This window comes from Numida meleagris, chromosome 4 (genome assembly GCF_002078875.1).
Source record: "Numida meleagris isolate 19003 breed g44 Domestic line chromosome 4, NumMel1.0, whole genome shotgun sequence".
Taxonomy (NCBI): Eukaryota; Metazoa; Chordata; class Aves; order Galliformes; family Numididae; genus Numida; species Numida meleagris.
In genome coordinates, this window is record NC_034412.1 from 12,933,699 (window position 1) to 12,954,223 (window position 20,525).

At 41.5% G+C, this 20,525-nt stretch overlaps 1 protein-coding gene across 1 annotated transcript; it reads right to left on the bottom strand.

Moving 5' to 3' along the window:
* Nucleotides 13,164–20,519, bottom strand: PAQR9 (progestin and adipoQ receptor family member 9). The gene has a single exon (XM_021397035.1). It carries the CDS (start codon nt 20,517–20,519, stop codon nt 19,455–19,457), a length of 1,065 nt encoding a protein of 354 aa, XP_021252710.1. The 3' UTR covers nt 13,164–19,454.

A 20,525-nucleotide genomic window follows, 5' to 3' on the forward strand; every position in this document is an offset into this window, starting at 1 on the left:
AGTGCACGTATAACAATTATTCTGCACAAAGTCAAATAGTAAGGCATTCTTTGCTGTGAATTCTAGCTGGTAAATAGGTATGGATGCAAGCATGTGATATTAGGTATATAGACTTTTGAAAGAGAATGAAAGGAATAGTTTTATATGGAAATTGAATTAGAAGTGCAAGCAATAAATCATGGTTCTTATGCTATCTATCCAGTACATCTCTGTATTCAGGTTTCCCTGATGTTTTTAAACATTTTAAAATCATTTTCAGGTATTGTTAACTCCTGAGTCGCTTCTTAAATGCCATTATTCAATTACTTTCTTTAAATGTAAATGAAATTCAGATGTATCTAATTAAACTACTTGGATTCTAAGCTCGATGTACCTTCCAAGGCTCTGCTATGTCTCTGATCTTCCCTGGATTGTTAATTTATGAATTCATAGCTGTAATATCATTTCTACATTTTCTGTATTGCAGAGGAAGAATCCTGCATATGCTCCTAGTCAGGCTCTAAGGCACGACTTAAACCAAAAGTTTATGGCTATACAAAATTATCAGAAGTCTAATAAGAACCCAGAGTTATTTGGAAAGGACTTTTGATCATGCTGCATCCTAATTCCTAATCCCTGGAGACATTCAAGGCAAGGCTGGGCTGGGCTCTGAGCAACCTGATTGAGCTGTAGGTGTCCCCAGTCATTGCAGGAGAGTTGGACTGGGTGATCTTTAAGGGTTTCTTCCAACTCAAATGATTCTGTGATTCTGTTCTAATTGTGTTCAGAATTTATTTAGACAATGTGACTCCATTTCAGAATTCATCAGATACTTCACATTCATATGGGAACCAGGAGTTAAACCTATCATTCAAATTCAGACAGTTTAGCAATCCATTCCACTCCTGACCTCAGGTTGTCTGTTTTAGTTTAGTACTGTGTTTTAGCTACCCTCAAAATATTAACCTGCTTATTAAACCATGGGCCATATTAAAGTTGCACATATCCCCAGAAGAGATGAAGTCAATCTAAACACCATCAAAATGTGAATGAAAGCTCAATAATTGTAAGAAACTTGGGAGTAAAAAACAGAACTGAATACAGAAAATCTGTATTTTTTGTTAAAAAAATGAATCATTAAATTTTGTAAAAAAAAAAACCACTTGTTTCTGGGATAAAAGAAAACCTCTTTTCAGGACTTTTCATATCCAGCTTGTAGAACTCAAACCTTAACAATGTGAGCAATCTTAGGCTGGCTATCAGCTAGATTACAGTTTGCAGAATTATTGCAATAAAGAGTTATCGGCAAAGTGTGGGGCGATGCTAATGAAATGAAGAGGCTTAATGGGATATTAAAGCATCTCATAAAAGTGGAACAACTGCAAAAGATGTTGGGTATAGCTTTGCCTTGAATATCTTTGAACTGCATGGCTGGGAAACTAGCTGAGGGATTGGACGCTTGGACTGGTCACCTCTCCGCTCCTCTCCCTTACCCTTCTCTCCCTTTCCCTCCTCTCAAAACTCAGGTTAGATTGCTGCCTCACAGCAGTGACCTCACCATCAGCCCCTTTCACTGGAACAGTCCCACTTTGTAAAATGTACTTAAATATTCATGGAGCTTACTGGTGATACAAAAACACAATGCTCTAGTTTGGTGGTTCAGTAACTCTCCTGGGGAGGGTGGGGGCGTTAGTTCTAGTTCCAGTGAATGTGTAATTATTTGTACAAAGTAGAACAGTGTCAACAGAAGAAGTAACAAGTCCTGCCCCTCAGAATTTCCTTGCAGGAATAAGGAAGGCTAAAGAAACAATAATGTATTTGCCAGAAGTCTGCCAAGTAGAGTTAACAACAGTTTAAACAAACTCTTAAAATAATTTACGGATTATTCCTGAAATAGCTGAGCTTTTGGATGAATAGATGTTCTTCCACATCTCAGAGACAGGCCTTGTTCCTTATGTTAAGTGAACAGACCTTTCATCCTCCAAAGCAAAACAGCTCTTAAAATAGAAATCATTCAGAGCGTATTTTAAGTTCTTAGCATCTCATAATATTATAGCTCTATCCTTGCTCCTATTGACATCAATGGAAGGAAAAACAGTATTTATATGTCCCACAAGCAGATCTGTCTCTTGGAGAATGCTGCTCTATAATGGTTTGTGACTGACAGGAATAGAGAACTCTCGAGACCTGCCTGTCAGTTGAATAGTCAAGGTTGCACAGAGCTCCAACAGTAATGTTTTTGCAGTGTAATTGCTGAAGGCATCAAGTGAGACAAGATTCTTAGGTACAGATGAATTTTCATTGGAGCAACGGAAAAGACAGGCAACATTTCAGGCAGACAAACCCTTATTCAGGGCTAAAGAGAAGGCTCAGACTTCAAGAAACATGCAGGCTGAGGAGAACTGCTCTCACTTTATCTCAGTTTGTGATAAGTGACACACTTTTCTAACATTTTCTTCTAGTCTGTATGAGTTAGCATTAGAGAACTCACAAAAATGTAGACAGTTCCTGTGCATCGTTGTTTTCCCAATATACATATTTTGCTACAATCTGAACCTTGGACAGATCGTTTAGCACATAGATGTGACTAGTACTGACACAAAGAGGGCCAAAACTATTCTGATGGCAAATATACAACAGCAGTAAATATATGACAAGAGTAGTGCTGCGAGCTCCTCACTGCTTATAGCAAATAGTGCTGTTTTGTTCAGAACTGGGGGATCACAGAATCATAGAATGACTTAGTTTGGAAGAGACCTTAAAGATCATCCAGTCCCAACCCCATACTGTGGGCTGGCTGCCCCCTTCCAGCTCAGGCTGGAGTGGGAAGGATTTTGCTTCAGAGTATGAACATTTCTGAGTTCACCTGCCCAAAGCCCAGAGACTTTGGTGCTAGGACCTTGTTCATCACCCTGCCTTTAATCTCCCCCATATCTCTGTTCCCTTCCAGTTGGGCTGTCATGCTGTGTGTGCTGGTTCTGTACAATCAGACACCAGATGCAGGCAGTGGGGAATATGGCACAAACTCCCTTTCTGATTTTTCTGATTTCCTTCTTTCCACTCTCTCCCACATCTACAAGTGGATCATTGCCACAAACATCTGGAGACTTCTGGTGAGTGACATTTGGCTCTATGAATTTACCTGGGGCAAATAGAACTGCTGTTACCCCAGCGAGCTCTTCAAGACTGATTGAAACTACATAAGCTATCAAAATGAGGAACTTGAAAGGGAATAGAATCTTTCCTGGGGCTTCTATGCAAAGGAATTCACTGTATATGTCTGACTTTGGGCCAGACTGACAGAAAACAGCACCAGGACTTAGAAATTCACTGCACCTGGTTTTAAGGAGAGAGTAAAAAACTAAGAGGCTTACAGCTTTAATCACTGAAGCCAGAACTGTCTGAAATTGTTTTTGAAGTTCTGTTGTAAACAGTGTAATAATTCATACTGCAGTATCCTTAGAGTCATATCCCTTTTGTTAGTCATTTGTTTTGTCAGTATAATGCCTTTCACAAAACAAGAATCTTTACAGAGTGTGGAAGGTCTTTCGGGGGACTGTGAAATTAAAACACAATTATCATCTGACAATCTGAAAAGAAATTATTGACTGCAGAAAAATACATGACCTTTAATCTTTAAAGGCTGCACTTTCAGATAAGATGAAAACCTTGGATGAAAAATTTTCAACAAAACTTTTGAAGGAAAGCTACTGTTAAAGCAGAGAAGTCTATGTCCTTAAACTCAGAGATGGAAGGGGCAGATCATTTATTTAACTCTATGTCTTATGTAAAAACCATGAAAGAACATGCATGTGTCAGCAAAATGTAGAATCCACCAAGTGATTCTGTGACGAACACTCAAAAGTTAAGGAGTTAAATATTATATATACTCTGACAGATGGGAGGACAATGACTGAGCAGCAAGAACTGCATTGGATTTGTTATGTTATGTATTTGTTGCTGCTGATAGAGAATTTGTTATGTATTTGTTGCTGCTGATACAGCAGCTGAGCAAGTACAAATCAGTGCAGAATCTGTATTAAGATTTAGACCAATGAAATGTTTCAACTGCGAGAGTATATCTGGATTCTGAACTAAGGATGAACAAAACCTATACTATTACAAGAAACAAAAAGGTGTTAGTACTTCTAAAGTCATAGCAAGGAAATGCAAAGTTAGGGCAATCTGCAGGCATCTTTCCTGTGTGGGGCAGGTCAGCAGCTCAGGCCCTTTTCTCTTGTAAGAGGTCACATGCTATATCAGGGTCTGAAACAATTGTGGTGGTCATAATATATGATGCTAACACGTCTTTCCAGCACCACGTTCCTACAGAAATTCAGTGTGAGGACTCCAAGGGGTATCTTTCAAATGTGTTCCAATGTGTCTCCATTATTTTACTAAATTCCTTGAGGCGAAGGAACACAGTTAAGCCTGTGTTACAGAGAAGAAGAGGCTCAACTGTATACATATACTCTGAATATGGTGTAGTTTAATTTTGCATATAACTCAGAAAGCCATGAAGCCTGGCACCTCTGCAACAACTCTTTTCCCTCCAGAAAATAAATTCTATGTAGATTTGAAATAGCTATTCAAATGGGCACTACTAAGAACATTGCACTGTAATGCCAGCTGGACTAGAGAAGTAAGTCTGGAATATTACCCTCTGTGAGGAAAGCTGAGCAGCAGCTTCTCATAAAAATCTTTGTTTTAATTTGTTAACAGCTAGTCCCAAAGCTACTGATACTCTGGAAATTTAATCTCTGCAAGAAAGTAATTTAAGGCAATGTGGGAATTTCCAACAAAATTGTTTGAGTTAAGAGACAATGTTGGGAAAGTTATATTTCCCATTGCATTCCTATTTCCTCCATTACATCCTCATCATAAAAGAAAAATCTTTGAAAACACAATTTTAAGCAAAGTCTGAAATTCAAGACGTAACATCAGCATATCATGGTGATGGTTGTCCTTTCTACTTATAAAGGGCCTTAAGAAAGCAGAGTTCAGTGCATGCTCTGATAATTCATGTAAGAGTAATTGTAAATATTTCACTGTAACTCACTGAAAAAGCATTGTAGATGAGAAAACTGTTCAACATGTGAAACTCTTCTGTTCTTACCATGTCACTAGCATCACCGTTGATGACATTAAGTCACTGTTTACCGCATTAACTATAATCTAATGCAGTGCTTCCTGTGGCAGATCCAAAGCTGGAATTGCTGGACAGATTGTAGTGGTTCTATTATTAGAATCCAGTTATGTTTGCCATTGAGCATAATAGATGAGACTTGTAGTCCAGAACATTTCTCAGACTCTTAGATGAGAGAAAATCCTTACAGTTGTTATCAGAAAATATGGTCAGGCCTGCATATTCTCATTGATCAAACTTGCTAATCTATCAGTCATGATGAGATATGCAAAACAACTATCGACAAAGAAATGATGACTGACATCCTAAAAACAAAATCTGATGAGAAAGTAGAATAAATTGTGCTATTATTAAAGTGAATTCTCCAGAGTCTAGAATTTTACTCGGAAGGACTTTTTATGTGTAGATAGGTTATGTGTAGACTTATTTTAAATACTGTTTCTGAAACATCCAGGAAAGTTTAACCTAAATAAATAGACTGCATGATGAAATAAATAAATTCAGTTTTCAGTGATATGTGAGAATACATTGATTATAATGTTATTATAGGATTCAACTGAACGTACAGACATGATTGCATGTTGCATTTTGACCATATCTCAGGTGGGACGTGGGATCATTTATTTACTCTTGTTTGGTGCTAATACAAGTGGTATAAGACTGGAAGAGATGACAATCACGCAGTATAATTGCACTAGGATAGCAGGGCTAATGATAGCAGGGATTTACTACTGTGAATCATTCCATATGTCCTGAAAGGTCACGCGTAGTTGGGAAGTCAGTTGTATATCCTGTCTGCGTAACAGCAATACCTGGAGCTACCCAGTGTGAGCAAGTCTCAGGCAGGTCATTGAGACAGAGCCAGGGAGAAGCACCGTGCACACAGTGCAGACAGTCCTGCTAACTGCTCCACCTGAGTTTGTCTTGGATAACTTCCACCCACATTCAAGGCAGCTGACAGAGCTCAGACTTGTCCTGAAGGACTGAAGAAATGTGGATTCCAGCTTCAAATATGTTAAGAGAAGGCAATGACCTAGTGAAATTGTGTTAGGAAGTGTGAAGAAACACATGGCTGAAGGTAACATTTTTGAATGGAAGAAAATAGCACAGTAAAGAAATTTGGAAATGTTTTGATGAGATGCTAGATCTGCATCCATGCAGTGAGGCTGCTACACTGCAAGCCTAGTGTCAGCACAAGATGTAGGAGTCATCGGGCAGCCTGCACAGGAGCTCATTCTGTAGAACACTTTGCCATACATTGGTGTTAAATGTGAAGGAAGAGGACCAGGGTCCCTCATACCCCAGCTCTATCAGGGGCTGTGGAGATTGTCTGATCACCTCCAGGTGGCTCTGGCTTGTGCCTGTGCCCAGAACAGGGTAGTACCAAGGAAGAGGTGTGGACGGGAAAGTGCAGCTGTCTCAGAGGTGCCCTTTGACCTTGGGATGCATGTTGGGAGTGAAGTGTCACTGACCAAAGTGAACCAGAGCTTCCCAGAGTAGCTCAGAGGTCCTGGCAAGCCAAGAGCTGACTTCTATGTTTGTCGCTGACCATGAGGGATGAGTGTCAGCTCTGTTTTTTATACAGCACAGCCAGTCCAGCAGTTCAAGGGTGAAACTATAAGCTGTGTATATTCTGCAGCTGAAAGAAGAGTCAAAAAGGCTATTCAATGACAAAGCAGAGATTGAATGATAGCACTGTAATAAAACTTCCACTGGCATTTCAAGGTTAGAGCCAAAAAGAGAACAGCAATATTTCAAAAAGTATTTTATAATGTTTTAGGTGTTGATACAGCTCTCTCCATTGAGAGCTGTAGCAAGAAATATATGTGCATAGTTTGACATTAGCTGGAGATGTGGTCATTAGATTGTGTTCACCTGGACCAGTCTGAAAACGGAGTGGCAGAACATCCAGAGGGCGACCGGTCAGCTGCAGCAGGGTGGCTGTGCCATCGGACCAGCCAGCAGGGCCAGCCCACCAGGTGAGTGCTTCATGGCTAGCTCCTGCTCTGCTGGAGCTGCTCCCACTTACTTACCCTAAATATGTCCTGAGAAATCCTCACCGAAAGTTCGGGGCCAGGAAGGAGCCATTTCTGAACCAGTGACTTTCAAATGCCCTACCTCCCAGCCTTCTGTGTTCCAGAGGCCAAAATCCTGCGCAGGGGAATACTCTCAGGATTTTCTTCTACTTTTTGACCTATTGCACATTTATTTCCTTGTTTAGCACATGTGAAAGTTCAACAGGTATGTAAATGTGATAGGTATGTTAATCTATATCTGCTGCAGTATATATATGGTAAAGGAAACAGAAGAAAAAACATCATTTTAGTCAATGTGCTTAAATACAAAGTAAACATAGCAAGACACACAGTCCTGCTCTGACTGACTCACTCTCAGTGTAGGTTCCAGGAATGCCTAAGAGGGCAGCGTCATCCGCTCCAAAACAGTTTTTCTTTTCATATGGGATTATATCAGCAAGCAGCTGCCTCTAAGGCATTATTTTTGCCAAACCGTCAGGCTATCTGCGCCAGCTTCTCCCTGAAAGCACTGTAGGGACAGGGTATCCCTACCAAATGAGACCTGGGGCAGCAGAGCTTTGCAGCTGAGGCTGGTGCCTCCCTGGAGGGCAGCACTGTTCCCAGCTGTGCGCTGTCCAAGGAAAGCGGGGCGGTGGGCGGAGGTGCCTGGTGAGTCCTTCTCTGCTCTCCTCTGTGCACTGAAAATGAGAAATACAGCGGCTAGCTCCCATGGAAAAAATGAGTCCTTGCTGGAGCCCTAGAGCTTCCCTCTTGCTGGCCTGGCTGGAGGGCATCCCTGCACCCAGCGAGCGGTCTGCGCGCTCCTCCTGGCGGCTCTGCTGCCGAGCCTCTGTCCTGCTACACCCAGCACCGTGCCGGACGGCTTCCAAAATCACTGCAGCCTGTTCTTTTTAAAACAGACGCTGAGCTACGCTGCACTTCACTTGATTTTTACACACACCACCATGCTCTTATTTGGGTTTGTGTGTTGACTTGTGTTGACTGGAGCAGATAAAGGAAGTCTGGATTAGCTGACCTTTTGCACTGTATGTATATAATATCTTTAATCTTTTTTAAATTTCAGGATTGTGAAATATGATGATTCAATCAAACACTGAGATTTCATAGTGCCAGCAGCTGACTTTGAAAATTCAGGTTTGTTTTCTTAAAACTGGATAATATTAACCCTGGTTAGGAAACTCCTGCTGGTTGACCTCAGTGCGCCCCACCGGTCTACTGTGCACACAGACTGATGTTGCAAAACTTTGTTCTGGACAGCAGGTGTGGATCTCACTGTTTGGAGTTCACTTGTCTCTGCAGGCAGACAGGCCTGTCATTGCTTGGTTCTCAGGCTGTTTTGCTTTGTGTCGGGGGGCAACCCCTGTGGGATTGCTGGGAGTAGTGCCACATGCGGACTGGTGCAGTGCAGAGATGTGCTGTGCCACTGTGCATTCCTTTCCCATCCTCTGTGCCAGTACTGGAGCAGTGTGATTAGGGAATAAGTGAGCTTTTTACCAATCAGAATTAGTCTCCAGCCTGCTCGTTCCTTCCAGGCAATGTGTGAAAGGGAGGAGAATTGAATTTGGTGACTGTGAATTTAGTTCATGATTCTTTCGAGAAGGGAACCTCTCTACTGCTAATCTGTTATGGTATACATGAGAAGATGTCCCCCTGGAGACTTCATTTACTGGCCTATTTCTTGTAGGTTGTTTCATTCATGAGATACTGAGCTTCCAAAATGGCTTTTAAAACAAAGAGTGCTTAATGTTGCATAATAAGCTGGAAGTCACTCATGTCTGGGGCATAGCTGGCAGTTCTGCCCTGACGCTGAAGCTAGAAATCATGACACTTCCAGTACCTGAAAATCATAAGTATTTCCCAGCCATATGTGCATATTTGGCTAATGAATAACATTCCTTAGGGTTATTTAAAAGAATCAATAAACTCTGTTTGATAGATGAGCATCCAGTACTTTCCACAGAGGCCTTGCACCCCAAGCCATAACTGTTGTAAAGGGCAGGTGGACAGATTCACTGTGGGTCTTCAACAGGTCTGCTTGGAAGAAGTCACTGTGGCTTTCCGAAGAGTAAGCAGTGATTACATGGTAATATTTGCAAGTCCACTAGTTCACTTGTCTTGTGTAAGTCTGTGTGCCAGCAAAGTCAAAGTCAACAAGTCTTGTCAACTATATGAGATTGTTTTTCACCCTTTTTCCTTTGGTAAGGGAGACTTTTAAAATATATTGTTGGTAACAGCTGGAGACCACATCCAAGGTACGTGGAACACTACAGAATTTGTTATAAACAGTTGGTGTTTGAACACATTTACCATGTAAATAGTTCAGCCTAATGTTTACATATAGGAATATCCATCACAACTTAATGTAATGGAGGTCTATATTTTGCATTCATTATATACATTCACTGTATCCTCTGTACTGATCATGTCAGGAGAAGAAAATCCTCACATGTGCTGGCTGTATACTCCCTCTGGGGTGTTATGGCTGCTGAATGATGAAATTGGCCATGACTTGATGTGATCTTAATAATACAATTTCAATATTGCATTTCAGCAGGTTTTCCATTCTCAGATACCCTGAATTCCTTGTGCTTCACTGAAATCAGTCATGTCCAACTATTTTTTGTTATCAAAAGTACATCTCAACTTTAAAATAAAGGATACAGCACATTTATGTTGGAGTGGAATACTTACAGTTTGAAGAAATAAGCTGTACTGCTGAGAACAAAACTATTCTACACTGCGTATTTGACTTCTGTCAAATCTTTGAGTCTGTCTAATGCAGAAAAAAACCAAAACAACACATTCTTTTAAACCAAGTTAGCTAGTGAATGTATTTTGTAGTGTTCAGTAAATGGGATTACTGTTCCAAATTCCAAGCTATGGTTTTTGTACCAGACTACAGGAGACAGTGTTTTGTTCCTGTAATTGCTACAAGTGGAAAATTTGCAGTTCTATTTAATTACTAAATTGGTGCATTTCTAGCTATTACATATGTATTTCGCCCTTTGTTTCATATTAAAATTTTTCAGACAATGGTCTGAAACAAAAACAGTTTAAAGGACTAAATCAGAAGAGGGAATGTGAACCTTGTGTGAGGTGCTTGGCCAGCCCTCAGTGTCAGAGGATAGGATACTGCCTTGGGCTGAATGGCACAATGTGCTGTGCCAGACTCTTGCTGGCAGCGTTTTCCCTGGCACTGTCTGCTTATTAGGGCTCTGCTTCTATAGCATGCTTAGATACCAGGAAAGGTTCACTCCTATGAATGAACAAAGATAAACATATGTGTATGTTAAAGTTAAGCATGTGCTTAGGAGCTTTGTTGAATTTGGGATAGTAAGAAAGAGAATGCATGTGTGTACAAGGGTATCAGAGAAACTATTCCAGGAACTTTTCTCTAATCATTTATCTTATTTCTGAGTGCTTCAGATATTGCTGCTTGTTATCTACCCCTATGACAAATCAGAGTTGTTTCTTCCAAGTGTTACTAAAAAGGACAGCTAAGATCCTGGGACACTGCTGCACGCCAGTGACTGAACTCCATAGCCCCCAGACTGGGGATGCAGAGAGCCCTGTGCATCAGCATTTTCCTTCCTGTACAAGTGACATAGACCAGTTCCTCAGGACAACAGAGGAGAGTGGTGAAGAGTAGATCTTTCCTAGCAAAGAAAGAATAATATATGAGAAGTGCAATTAACACTAAAACTGAAGGATGATGGTATTTTTAGTTTTGCCCAGTTGAGAGGAACACAAAAGGACTAGATTTGGGGAGCACGAGAGGCAGAAATTAGAGAATTAACTCCATAAAAATGTTTCATCTTCAGAAGGGCTGTGCAATATTTTTGTTGATATTCTCCTATAAAGCATATATAAAATTCCCAAAGGCTGAGCTCCCTGGCAAGAGAAATATTTTCAGCTCCCCACTAGCATAAGTGTACTGACCCTCCTGATAATAAACCTGTCTTGTAATAGAGCTTTCTGATGGAAAAGAGTGCACCTTTATTATCTGCCCCAGAGGCTTTCATCACTGAAACCAAGATCTAGCCTTTGTGGCAGTACTGGTTTGCTTTTCATTTTCACCAGTTTTTTCATTTTCTAATGAATCATAGAAGCACATAATGATTTCAGTTAGAAAAGACCTTAAAGACCAGTTAGTTACAACACCCATGCCATAGGCAGGGACAACTTCACTAGACCAGGTTGCCCAAAGCCCCATCCAACCTGCTCTTGAATGCCTGCAGGGTTGGGGCATCCACAGCTTCTCTAAGCTGCCCGTTCCAGTGTCCTGCCACATTCATAGTAAAGAATTTCATCCTAATATCTAACTAAAATCTACCCTCTATAAGTTTAAAGCCATTACCCCTTATTCTGTCACAACAGTCCCTGTTAAAGCGTTCTTCCCCGTCTTTCCTGCAGGTCCACTTTAAATATTGCAAGGCCACTGTACATTCTCCTTGGAGCCTTCCCTTTTCTAGGCTAGCTAACCCAATCTCTCTCGCCTTTCTTCATAGGAGAGGTGCTCCAGTCACTTTGTGGCCCTCATCTGGACCTGCTCTAATCAGTCTATGTCTTTGAGTTTTGTCTCCATCTATAGATTCTACTAACTATACACTATCCTGCAGCTGTACTGAGAAGGATAAAGTTGTCTATAAGATTTCTTTTTGTTTCTGTACATGTATCCTGTTCTGACTTTTAGGGCCATTTGTCAGAAAAGTGATATGATGATAATAAAATATATATATTATCTTCAGATTTGCAGTTTGGTATCAGAACACCTATGGAGCAATCTCAGCTGAAGGCTGAAGTCCTAACCTAAATGAGCTCCTTGCCCTAGCAGTGACTTTGGTGCTTTCTGTTCTGCTCAGTATTTTGAAATTCTCACTGTCTCCATACATTTTGTGAGGTTTTCCTCCAGCATATCCACGTCCAGCAGTCAGATCCAGAGCCTACTGTTAACATTATGAAGGGTCTTAAATGATAACAGTAGGATGCAGTCTTTTGAAGCATTTGCTTATTTGTGAGCTCACAATGAATATTTTTGCTGGACTCATCAAATACTTAAAGTCATTACCATATTTTAAATAAGATGAACAATCTACAAGTAAGAAACCCTTTCATATGAAGAACTCTCAACAATTACACAGCTTTTGAAGGAATTCAACAAGCCTCTGCTGTAAGAGCCTACAGTCTGCCTTTGTTTATATACTCTATATAAGTCATACTCAGAATGGTCTGTACTTGGATGACTGGTGTCCGTATCCCAAACTCTCTAAGCTTCAGTTTGCAAAGGATTTTGCATCAGTTGTTCAGCGGTTTAACAGCATCAGCAGGTGCCTGCAATTATGTTGGGCTACATCACATCCTGCTAAATATTGAGACAGAAGGCTTACAGCAGATACGCTATGTAATTGCAGTTCATTGAGTGCTTTTTGGTGCCTGATTTGGACTGGAAAAGATACTCTGCCTCTTGGACCATTCCTAGTCTGCCAAATGGGAGACTTTTATTTGATGCCAAATAGAACTCTTTGTTTTGCAGTCAATATTTCATTGTGATTCTTCACATAGTTGTTGCCACCGACCTCATGATGTTTCAGTGAGCACTGTTTGGCAGAACTCTGATCTCCTTGCACATATTAAAGTAATTAATTTTAACATAACAGGGATTCTTACTATGGATTGGTTTGCATAGATTTTGGAATACAAAAAAAGGCCATTTTGTTGCTTTAAAATGTGTAAGGCAATAAAATGAGAGTGATACTTGTGCTGTGGTACAGTGTTTTCACTAATACCAAAATCACCATACAGGAGTTGGAAGTTCCTGTTGTTAAGCTAGCAACATCTATGTTTGAAGATAACTGTATTGAATACAATTCTGATCCTACAGATGTCACGCTAACATATATTAAGAAATGAAAAAAACTTTATAAATGCATTTCTACAAAAAGTGTACTCAGAATCAACTTTATTTATAGCTCACACTTTTTTTGCTAAAAATGCATAGTCATTACATATACAGTTGTCAGCATCCAAAAGTATACAAAGAGTAAATTTTCAACCCCTCCCAATAGAATCAAATAAAACTCACACTTTTTGTTCATTGCATGCACAGACCCTTAAATATAATACCTCTTACTAAAGCGTGCTCAAATCTCTAGCAGACAGAAAAAATTGACTTGAAACTGTTTCTTCACACTATTACCCCCCAGCTACAAACACAAATCCTTAGGCATTCACACAAAACAGTGAAGCACTTCTTCAGAATCCTCCATCTTGTGAGTATGGTCAGCTAGGAAGCAATTGCCCTGAAAGCAGCAGTCTGCTGGTGTTTCCTTACAGGCAACTTTGAGCAAAAGCTTGCTTCCTCTGCCTCAGTCATTAATTCATTACTGAATTCAGTGGAATTATACAGCATCTGTCTAATCAAATTGTGAAAATAATTGATTCCGCACCCAGTTCCAAAACATTAAACATCTTGAATGGAGATCTGTATCTTTCAGTGCATGTGATGCTTCCTCAGCGTCTTGCACCTCACCTGAGGAGAAGAGGGTACAGTCTCAGGTGTAACTTGGGTATTGGTTGTGTAGCCCTGACTTACAGATGTGTAACAGATGCTAGGAATTTATTTGGATAGAGCGAATTCCTTATGATTAGAGGCTTTGACTTAATGAATCACTCAAATGTGTTGATATTTTTGTTGTGGTTGGTTTTTTTGTTTTGTTTTGTTGTTGTTGTTGTTTTTGTCTCCACTACCATTGCCAGTTAGAAAAGCTCTTAAAAACATTGCCCTTTACTCAGTGGTGCTCCAAGGGAAGGGCAGTGTGGGTTAGCAAGATGAGTAGCCAGGGCTCCATGGTAGAGTACTCATATGAGATAAGAAGGCCTAAATCCAGTTTTGCTTAAGAATAGGATTGGTTCCATGTTGTTACGTTTGGGAAATGAGAGGGGGAAAAAGGTTGTCTGTATGATCAATGTAAGTTTACATTCCCAAACGATTACACATACTTCTTTACAAGCTTGATTTACTTAAGGTCTTTTTGCTGTGATAAGGAGTAGCTTAAAGTTGATTGAAATTCCCAATGGCAGTTGAGCCATAATCCTACTCTTACACTCACTGACAGGAAATCTTGTTTTGTTGTTTCACAGTAACTGGAACATAACCCATGGCTAAACGAACAAGGCCTTCAGTACAAACAAGTCATCAGTGAGAATTTCGGAAAAGAGAACTATTTAGCTCATGTATGTTTTCTATTTACTCCTGACTCTTATGCATTTAGTCAGCCTGTTTACTACTGCTTTAGATTGCAACTGCCCCCTTGCCTGAAGCCAGAGGAAATTTTGCCATTGACTCCAAAGGACATGGGATATGAACCTCCTAGGAGTATGGCAACATTGAGGGTTTGTCCCAAGAGTTCATGGTCTAGTAATGCTCCTGCTCCTCTCTGAGTGAGATGAGGAACAATTGAATATATGACATTCTCTCTGCTGGAGTTCAGCAATATTTCTTCTTAGCACCTAGGAGGGTCTTTGCATTTTTAAGTGCTTTACAAACATTAGCTAGTCTTCAGAGCAACCCTGCGAGGTAGGTAAGGTATATTCTCCCCATCTTACAGAAGAGGAAACTGAGACACAGAGGGTCACATTCAACCCTGGTACAATTCCAGTGATTTACATGAATTAAATTCTTTCACAATGAACACTGTTTAAATAACTTGCCCAAGATCACAGAACAGTAGTGGCAAAGCAAAGATGAGAACACAGGAGTGCCTGACTCCTCAGCTTGTTACAGGCCACTTAATCATTATTACACTCACAGGCAAAGAAAAACAGTACAACCTGGACAATTAATACAGGTATGGTTTGCTTCTGTAAGGCATGTAGATGGTAATCAACTAAGTGCAATAATATTTTATGAATGTGCTGCCTCAGAAAGTTTACTTAAATACAAAGTAAAACTTTCAGACTGTCATTCTCTGCCGAGGTACTGCTGGCAGAAACATAGTATCTGGATTCAGCCTGTAAATAATGACACTTGAACAACTAAGCAAAACTCTGGTTTTAGTAAAAAAAAATGTGTTTCTACTTTTAAATGCTAAATTTCTACAAGAGCAGCATGCAGATGAAAACTTCCCCTTTGTTTCCAGAGTGCAGGCTCCAGTCTTGCTAATGAAGCTGCTCACAGCTGCGCAGATGTCCAGGATAAGTGATATTCAAGTGAATACATTGCAGAAAAAGAAATACTGTTCCACCACAGAGTATGGGATAATAACTACAGACCAGGTATATTGATCTTACACTGAAATGAGCTTGAAGTTTCCAGGTAACTCTGAAGCACCCAGAAGCTAGGCTTCATCAATATCTGCCAGTGTGTTGACTGCAATTCTAAGCACATGCTAATTGCAAAGGGGAGTGACAGCATCACTAGCATAACCAGCACTCTGGAAACTGACCCCATCGACAGACTGTGCGTATTGCACAGGTATGTCAGCCTGAAGGTCAGTGTTGGCCGGAGAAGGACAAACACACGTGCATTTCCAGGCCGTCCCCTTGTACTCACCCTGTCCTTCAGATTCTACCACAAAAAGCCTGAAAAGCCTTTTTGGTTTTAAAGATGAGCTGCGGAGTCCTTTGCTCCCTAACCACAGTGTAGACCTTATGTTAAGTACCCAGATGATAAAAATACTAAGATAGGTACTTATGCAAAAAAGTTTGTTTTTAGGATGTCCTTATGCATCTGGCCTGCAGGTCAGACCTCCTGACTGAGCTCCGGACATGCCTACGGACATTCAGCCATGTGTGCTTTCAAACCAAAAAGAGATCCTGCTTCCTTACAAGCCACACAAATGCTGACATTGGCTTCTACAAGAGCAAATTCAAGCACTATAAATATAGATGTCTTGTTCCACTTATAACCTCTTTAATTCAGTTTTGTTTCTCTTTATTCATGGAGACTTGCTATTGAACATGGCAAATGGAGCAATTATCAGCACGATATTGTCCTTCGCTGAATAAATACACACTCAAGAAGCATTTCCCTAGATATTCTGCACACTCATTGTAACTTTTTAATTTATAGACACATTTAAACAGACAAGTGAACAAACATACGTTCATTAGAATTCTTTAAAATGAATCGTGTCTCCCTCCACACCTTCGCTTCTGATACACAGTCTGCTTACAGTGGCTCAGAGAGCAGTACCTGCAATTAGCATTTGCAAGTAATTCCACAAAGTGCTCAGGCTCATGCATGTGCCTCAACATTTTGCCCATATAAATGTTTAAAATGAATAAATATTCTCAATATCAGGTCCTGGTACCAAACCCACAGTGTGACTGGGCCTCACAGGCAACTGTTATGACGCTCAAAGATTCCAGTAAAATTGCAGTTGATTGCAGTCCAACTTTTATACTGTTATCTGTAGTTGAGATATATATAGACGACCCTGTGTGGCCTAACTGCAAATATCAAATGTATTTTTACAAGTTAGCAACAGCCTTTTTTGACATTGCCTCTTGAGATGTCCTCTACATTGTGAGTGACAAGCACAACTATAATTCATTATGCAGTAAGCTTTAAAGGCCTTTTTTTACATTTGGCTTTTATTGTTGCTTGTTTCTAAGCTGTCTGCTAGTGCTGAGATTCGCTATGCCCAGACTTTTTGATTTTTTTCCTAGTTTTTAATTGCTGGTTGTACATGCCAGTGGCATCTCCCAGGCAAGCAATTTCTAAATAATTAGTTTTGAAACATGGATGAGTCATATGGGCTCTAACTATTATGCATCTATTATTTTAACTTGAATACAGTACATCTCAGAAATACTGACCTCTTTCTGAAGTTGTGGAACTTCATAGCACAACTTGGTTGCAGGTTTTGATCCATTTGCTTTCTGGTGTGAGCTTCCAGGGTTTTTTTTTTTGTTTGTTTGTTTGTTTGTTTTTCTTTTTTTCTTTTTTTTTCATGGTATAAAAGTCACGTCAAAGCATGACAGTGCCATAAACCAACCTCTCCTATGGTGCAAATTGTTTTCTGCTTTACTGGCAGCTTAATAAAGCAATGTCATAATTATGATAAAAGTCACTGAAAATATTCAACCTTAACAATACTTTGCATATTTTTCATTTCCTTTCCACGCAGGTTGGCAAATGAAAACAAAACACAGACAGCCACACAGAGAATGCTGTTTGTTATGGACCATCAGTGGTAACAGAGGAGGTCACAGATTGGGACCCACTGTTTCTGAAAATTCTAACCAGTCTCTTTGAGAGATTATATGTGACCTCACCACAAATTGCAGAATTGCTGCTGGCAAAGAACACATATTTTTGTTAGGCCACTCTCATTATTCATCAAAAATCTAAAAGATCCAGCCTGCTATTGTTAGATTGGTTAAGATAAAAGGCAAAATGGAGTGAACCTGTATTTTCCTTTAGCTTGTACGCTTTCACAGGGAAATTTTCACAAGTCTGACATCAGTATAGGACATATCAATTATTGGTTTCTGTGATGATTCTGACCTATATTAAGGACATGACCTCATAATCCCTAGCTACAGTCCTTCCTATATTCCTGTTATAAACAAAGGGGACTTTGTCTTGCAGAAGACTGTGGGACTAGACTCAAACACACAGTTGGAGTTTGGATGCCACGTCCATGAAAAGGGGAAAGATACAAGCAGAAGTATTTCCACAATAGAAGCAAAGAGGTTGAGTTAAAGAAGCACTGTGCTATTGTGCTGTATGACATCAGTGTTTCCCAAGGAAGTACCACCCTTCTTTTTGAAAATGGGGTAGACAGCAGTTTCACACCTGAACTTCAAGTTGTAACCCCTTGTGTAAAATTATTGCACGCTTGTTACTTGTTCTGTCAGACAAAATCAAAACGCATCTGTTTAAAATCTGCATATAGTTAAAAAAATTATCTTCATATGAAAAGTAAGTTAAATCTACAGTTAGTTGTTTGTTGTGTGAGAAGGATATTACCTGGGCTGCTGTGAAAAGACACTGCTTTGGAAAACAAGTCATAATCCTTCTCTTTGAAACCCCCTAAAGCTAATGGATGAGGACTCCAAAGCACCCAGCTGTAGCCCAAACTGATCAGCATAGGAAAAAGCAGGGAATTATGTGAAAGTGCCAATATCCAGTGCTCATATGTCCTGAACTCATATTCAGCAGTACCTTATTCTGCACCTAATTTTAGGATGGTAAATTTGTCAAAGTGCTCTAAAAGGAGCAGAAGACACCAGTTCCATGTAATTCTTTAAAAGACCCAGAACAAGATCTCATGCATCAGTTACTCTCTTTACATCCACAGAACTCCCACTGAGCTTGGCAGGAGCTTATAGAAAGTCTGGCATCTGGCCTTGACTCTGAAGGGCTGATTTTGGGGTGATTTACTGGGGAAGATAAAGGGGCCCCAGAGCAACCCCCTGAATGTGACAGATGCTCCTGACATGCCGGGGAAGAGCTGTGCCATTACGCAGTGCCCTTCTTCCCTCCCCCGCTTCCACTTTAAACTCGTCTGACCCCTTTCTGGTTCAATTCTTTTACACATCCCTGTATTTTATTGTAGAATCCGAGCAGCTACACCAACCACTCAAGCTTCACTGCCCGTCTAATTAAAGTCTCTCTGTCAACTGGTAATTCTGTAATAATTCACAGCTGGTTTTGCTCTCTATTAAATCTGTTATGTTCCCTGGCTGAAAAGGCTGTGAGGCCTTAAAAAGTATTGACAACTATTAATTTGTTTGCATTTAAAATCCAGTATGTGGCTGCAAAGGCCTGTTACAGTATCACAGAGGAAGATAAATGTCAGTGCATAATCTGCTAGGAAATTTCACACAGGAATTGATTAAAAGTCTATGAGTAATCATTGCATGAATGTGTCTTCAGGTGTATATATATATACATATATATACGTAGCTAAGAAATAAATAGCTCTCTCTATAAATATATATATATGTATACACACAGCTAGTTAAAACCTAATTGTTATGAACTAGTAAGTGGCATTCACAGTTCATGCATTCTTCCTAGTAGCAGAGCTTAATTATTTCAGGTTATATTCTAAGCAGCAACATACCAGTAAGCGTTTGCTTGCTTCCCCCGGTAACCTAGTAGTTTAAAGAGTACGAGCAGTTCCACCACCATCGTTTTCTCTGGAAACCTTCTTCCACAGGTGTCTTTCCCCCAGGTTCACAGCATCTTCACGGCTGGGCCAGTCTGAGGGTCACCAGTTTGAAGGTCACCAGCTCAACCATCTCCAGCCCAAGGGCCGATGGTATGGCAGCCACCGGCACGGTTAGTCCTGCTTGCAGAGGTCTGCGACATTGAGGAACCTCCTGACGACCACAGCCAGGCAGACCATCAGCAGCAGCATGTACCCCACGGTGCCCAGGTAGGTGGGAGCAGCCGGGGCTGCCTTGAGAAACTCGGCCAGCCCGTCTTCCACATAATGTACCTGGTCGTAGATACTGAGGAAGGTGAAGATGTGGAAGAGCTGGTGGCTATGCCCCACGATATCGAACAGCCCTGGCTGGATCCGCTCGGGGATTTTGCTGACGTTGAAGAAGGCAGCTACCAGCAGCCAGAAGTAGCGGCGGTAGAAGTAGACAAAAAGCGTGGGGTTGCGTGTGCGGAGGTCGAAGATGAGGCTCTCCAACATGATGGGGCAGGCCATGCTCAGCGGCATAGCAAAGACGAAGGTGCGCACAGCAAAGGGGTAGGCGCAGCAGGCGGCGCGGCTGCGGCAGCAGGCGGCCGTGCAGCCCACGGCCAGAGCCAGGGCCACGGGCAGCACCAGGGCGCGGTAGGCCGCAATGGGCAGGCTGCAGTCCAGCTGCCAGCCCAGCTGCTGCTGCACGTAGCGGCTCAAGACGCCGGCATCCAGCAGGCTCAGCCCCGGCAGCAGGTAGTAGGAGTAGGCCACGGTGCTGGCGAAGCCATAGTAGCTGATGGAGGCATAGTCCAGGTAGAAGAAAGCGGCGCGGAGGCGCGGGGAGAGGCAGCTGAAGAGATGGGCCGTGCAGCTCATGGCGAAGGTGAGCAGCACCCCGGAGGCATAGCACCAGAGGGGCAGCAGGGCCGGGTGGTGGAAGGGCACGTCCCCGGCGCCCCGCAGCAGCAACAGTCGCCCGAAGCGGCTGAGGAAGAGCAGCAGAGGGATGAAGTGGGTCCAGAAGTTGAGCGTCTCGTTGGTGGGCTGCAGCACCGAGGCCAGGCACTCCTGCGCCGAGCAGTGCAGCCGTCGGTAGCCCGAGAGGATGAAGCACTCCACGAAGTCCTCGGGCACCTCGTCCCAGCGCAGCAGGGCGGCGGGGCGGGCGGGCGGCGCCGCCTCCTCCTTGTCCCCCTCGCCCCCCGGCATGCTGCC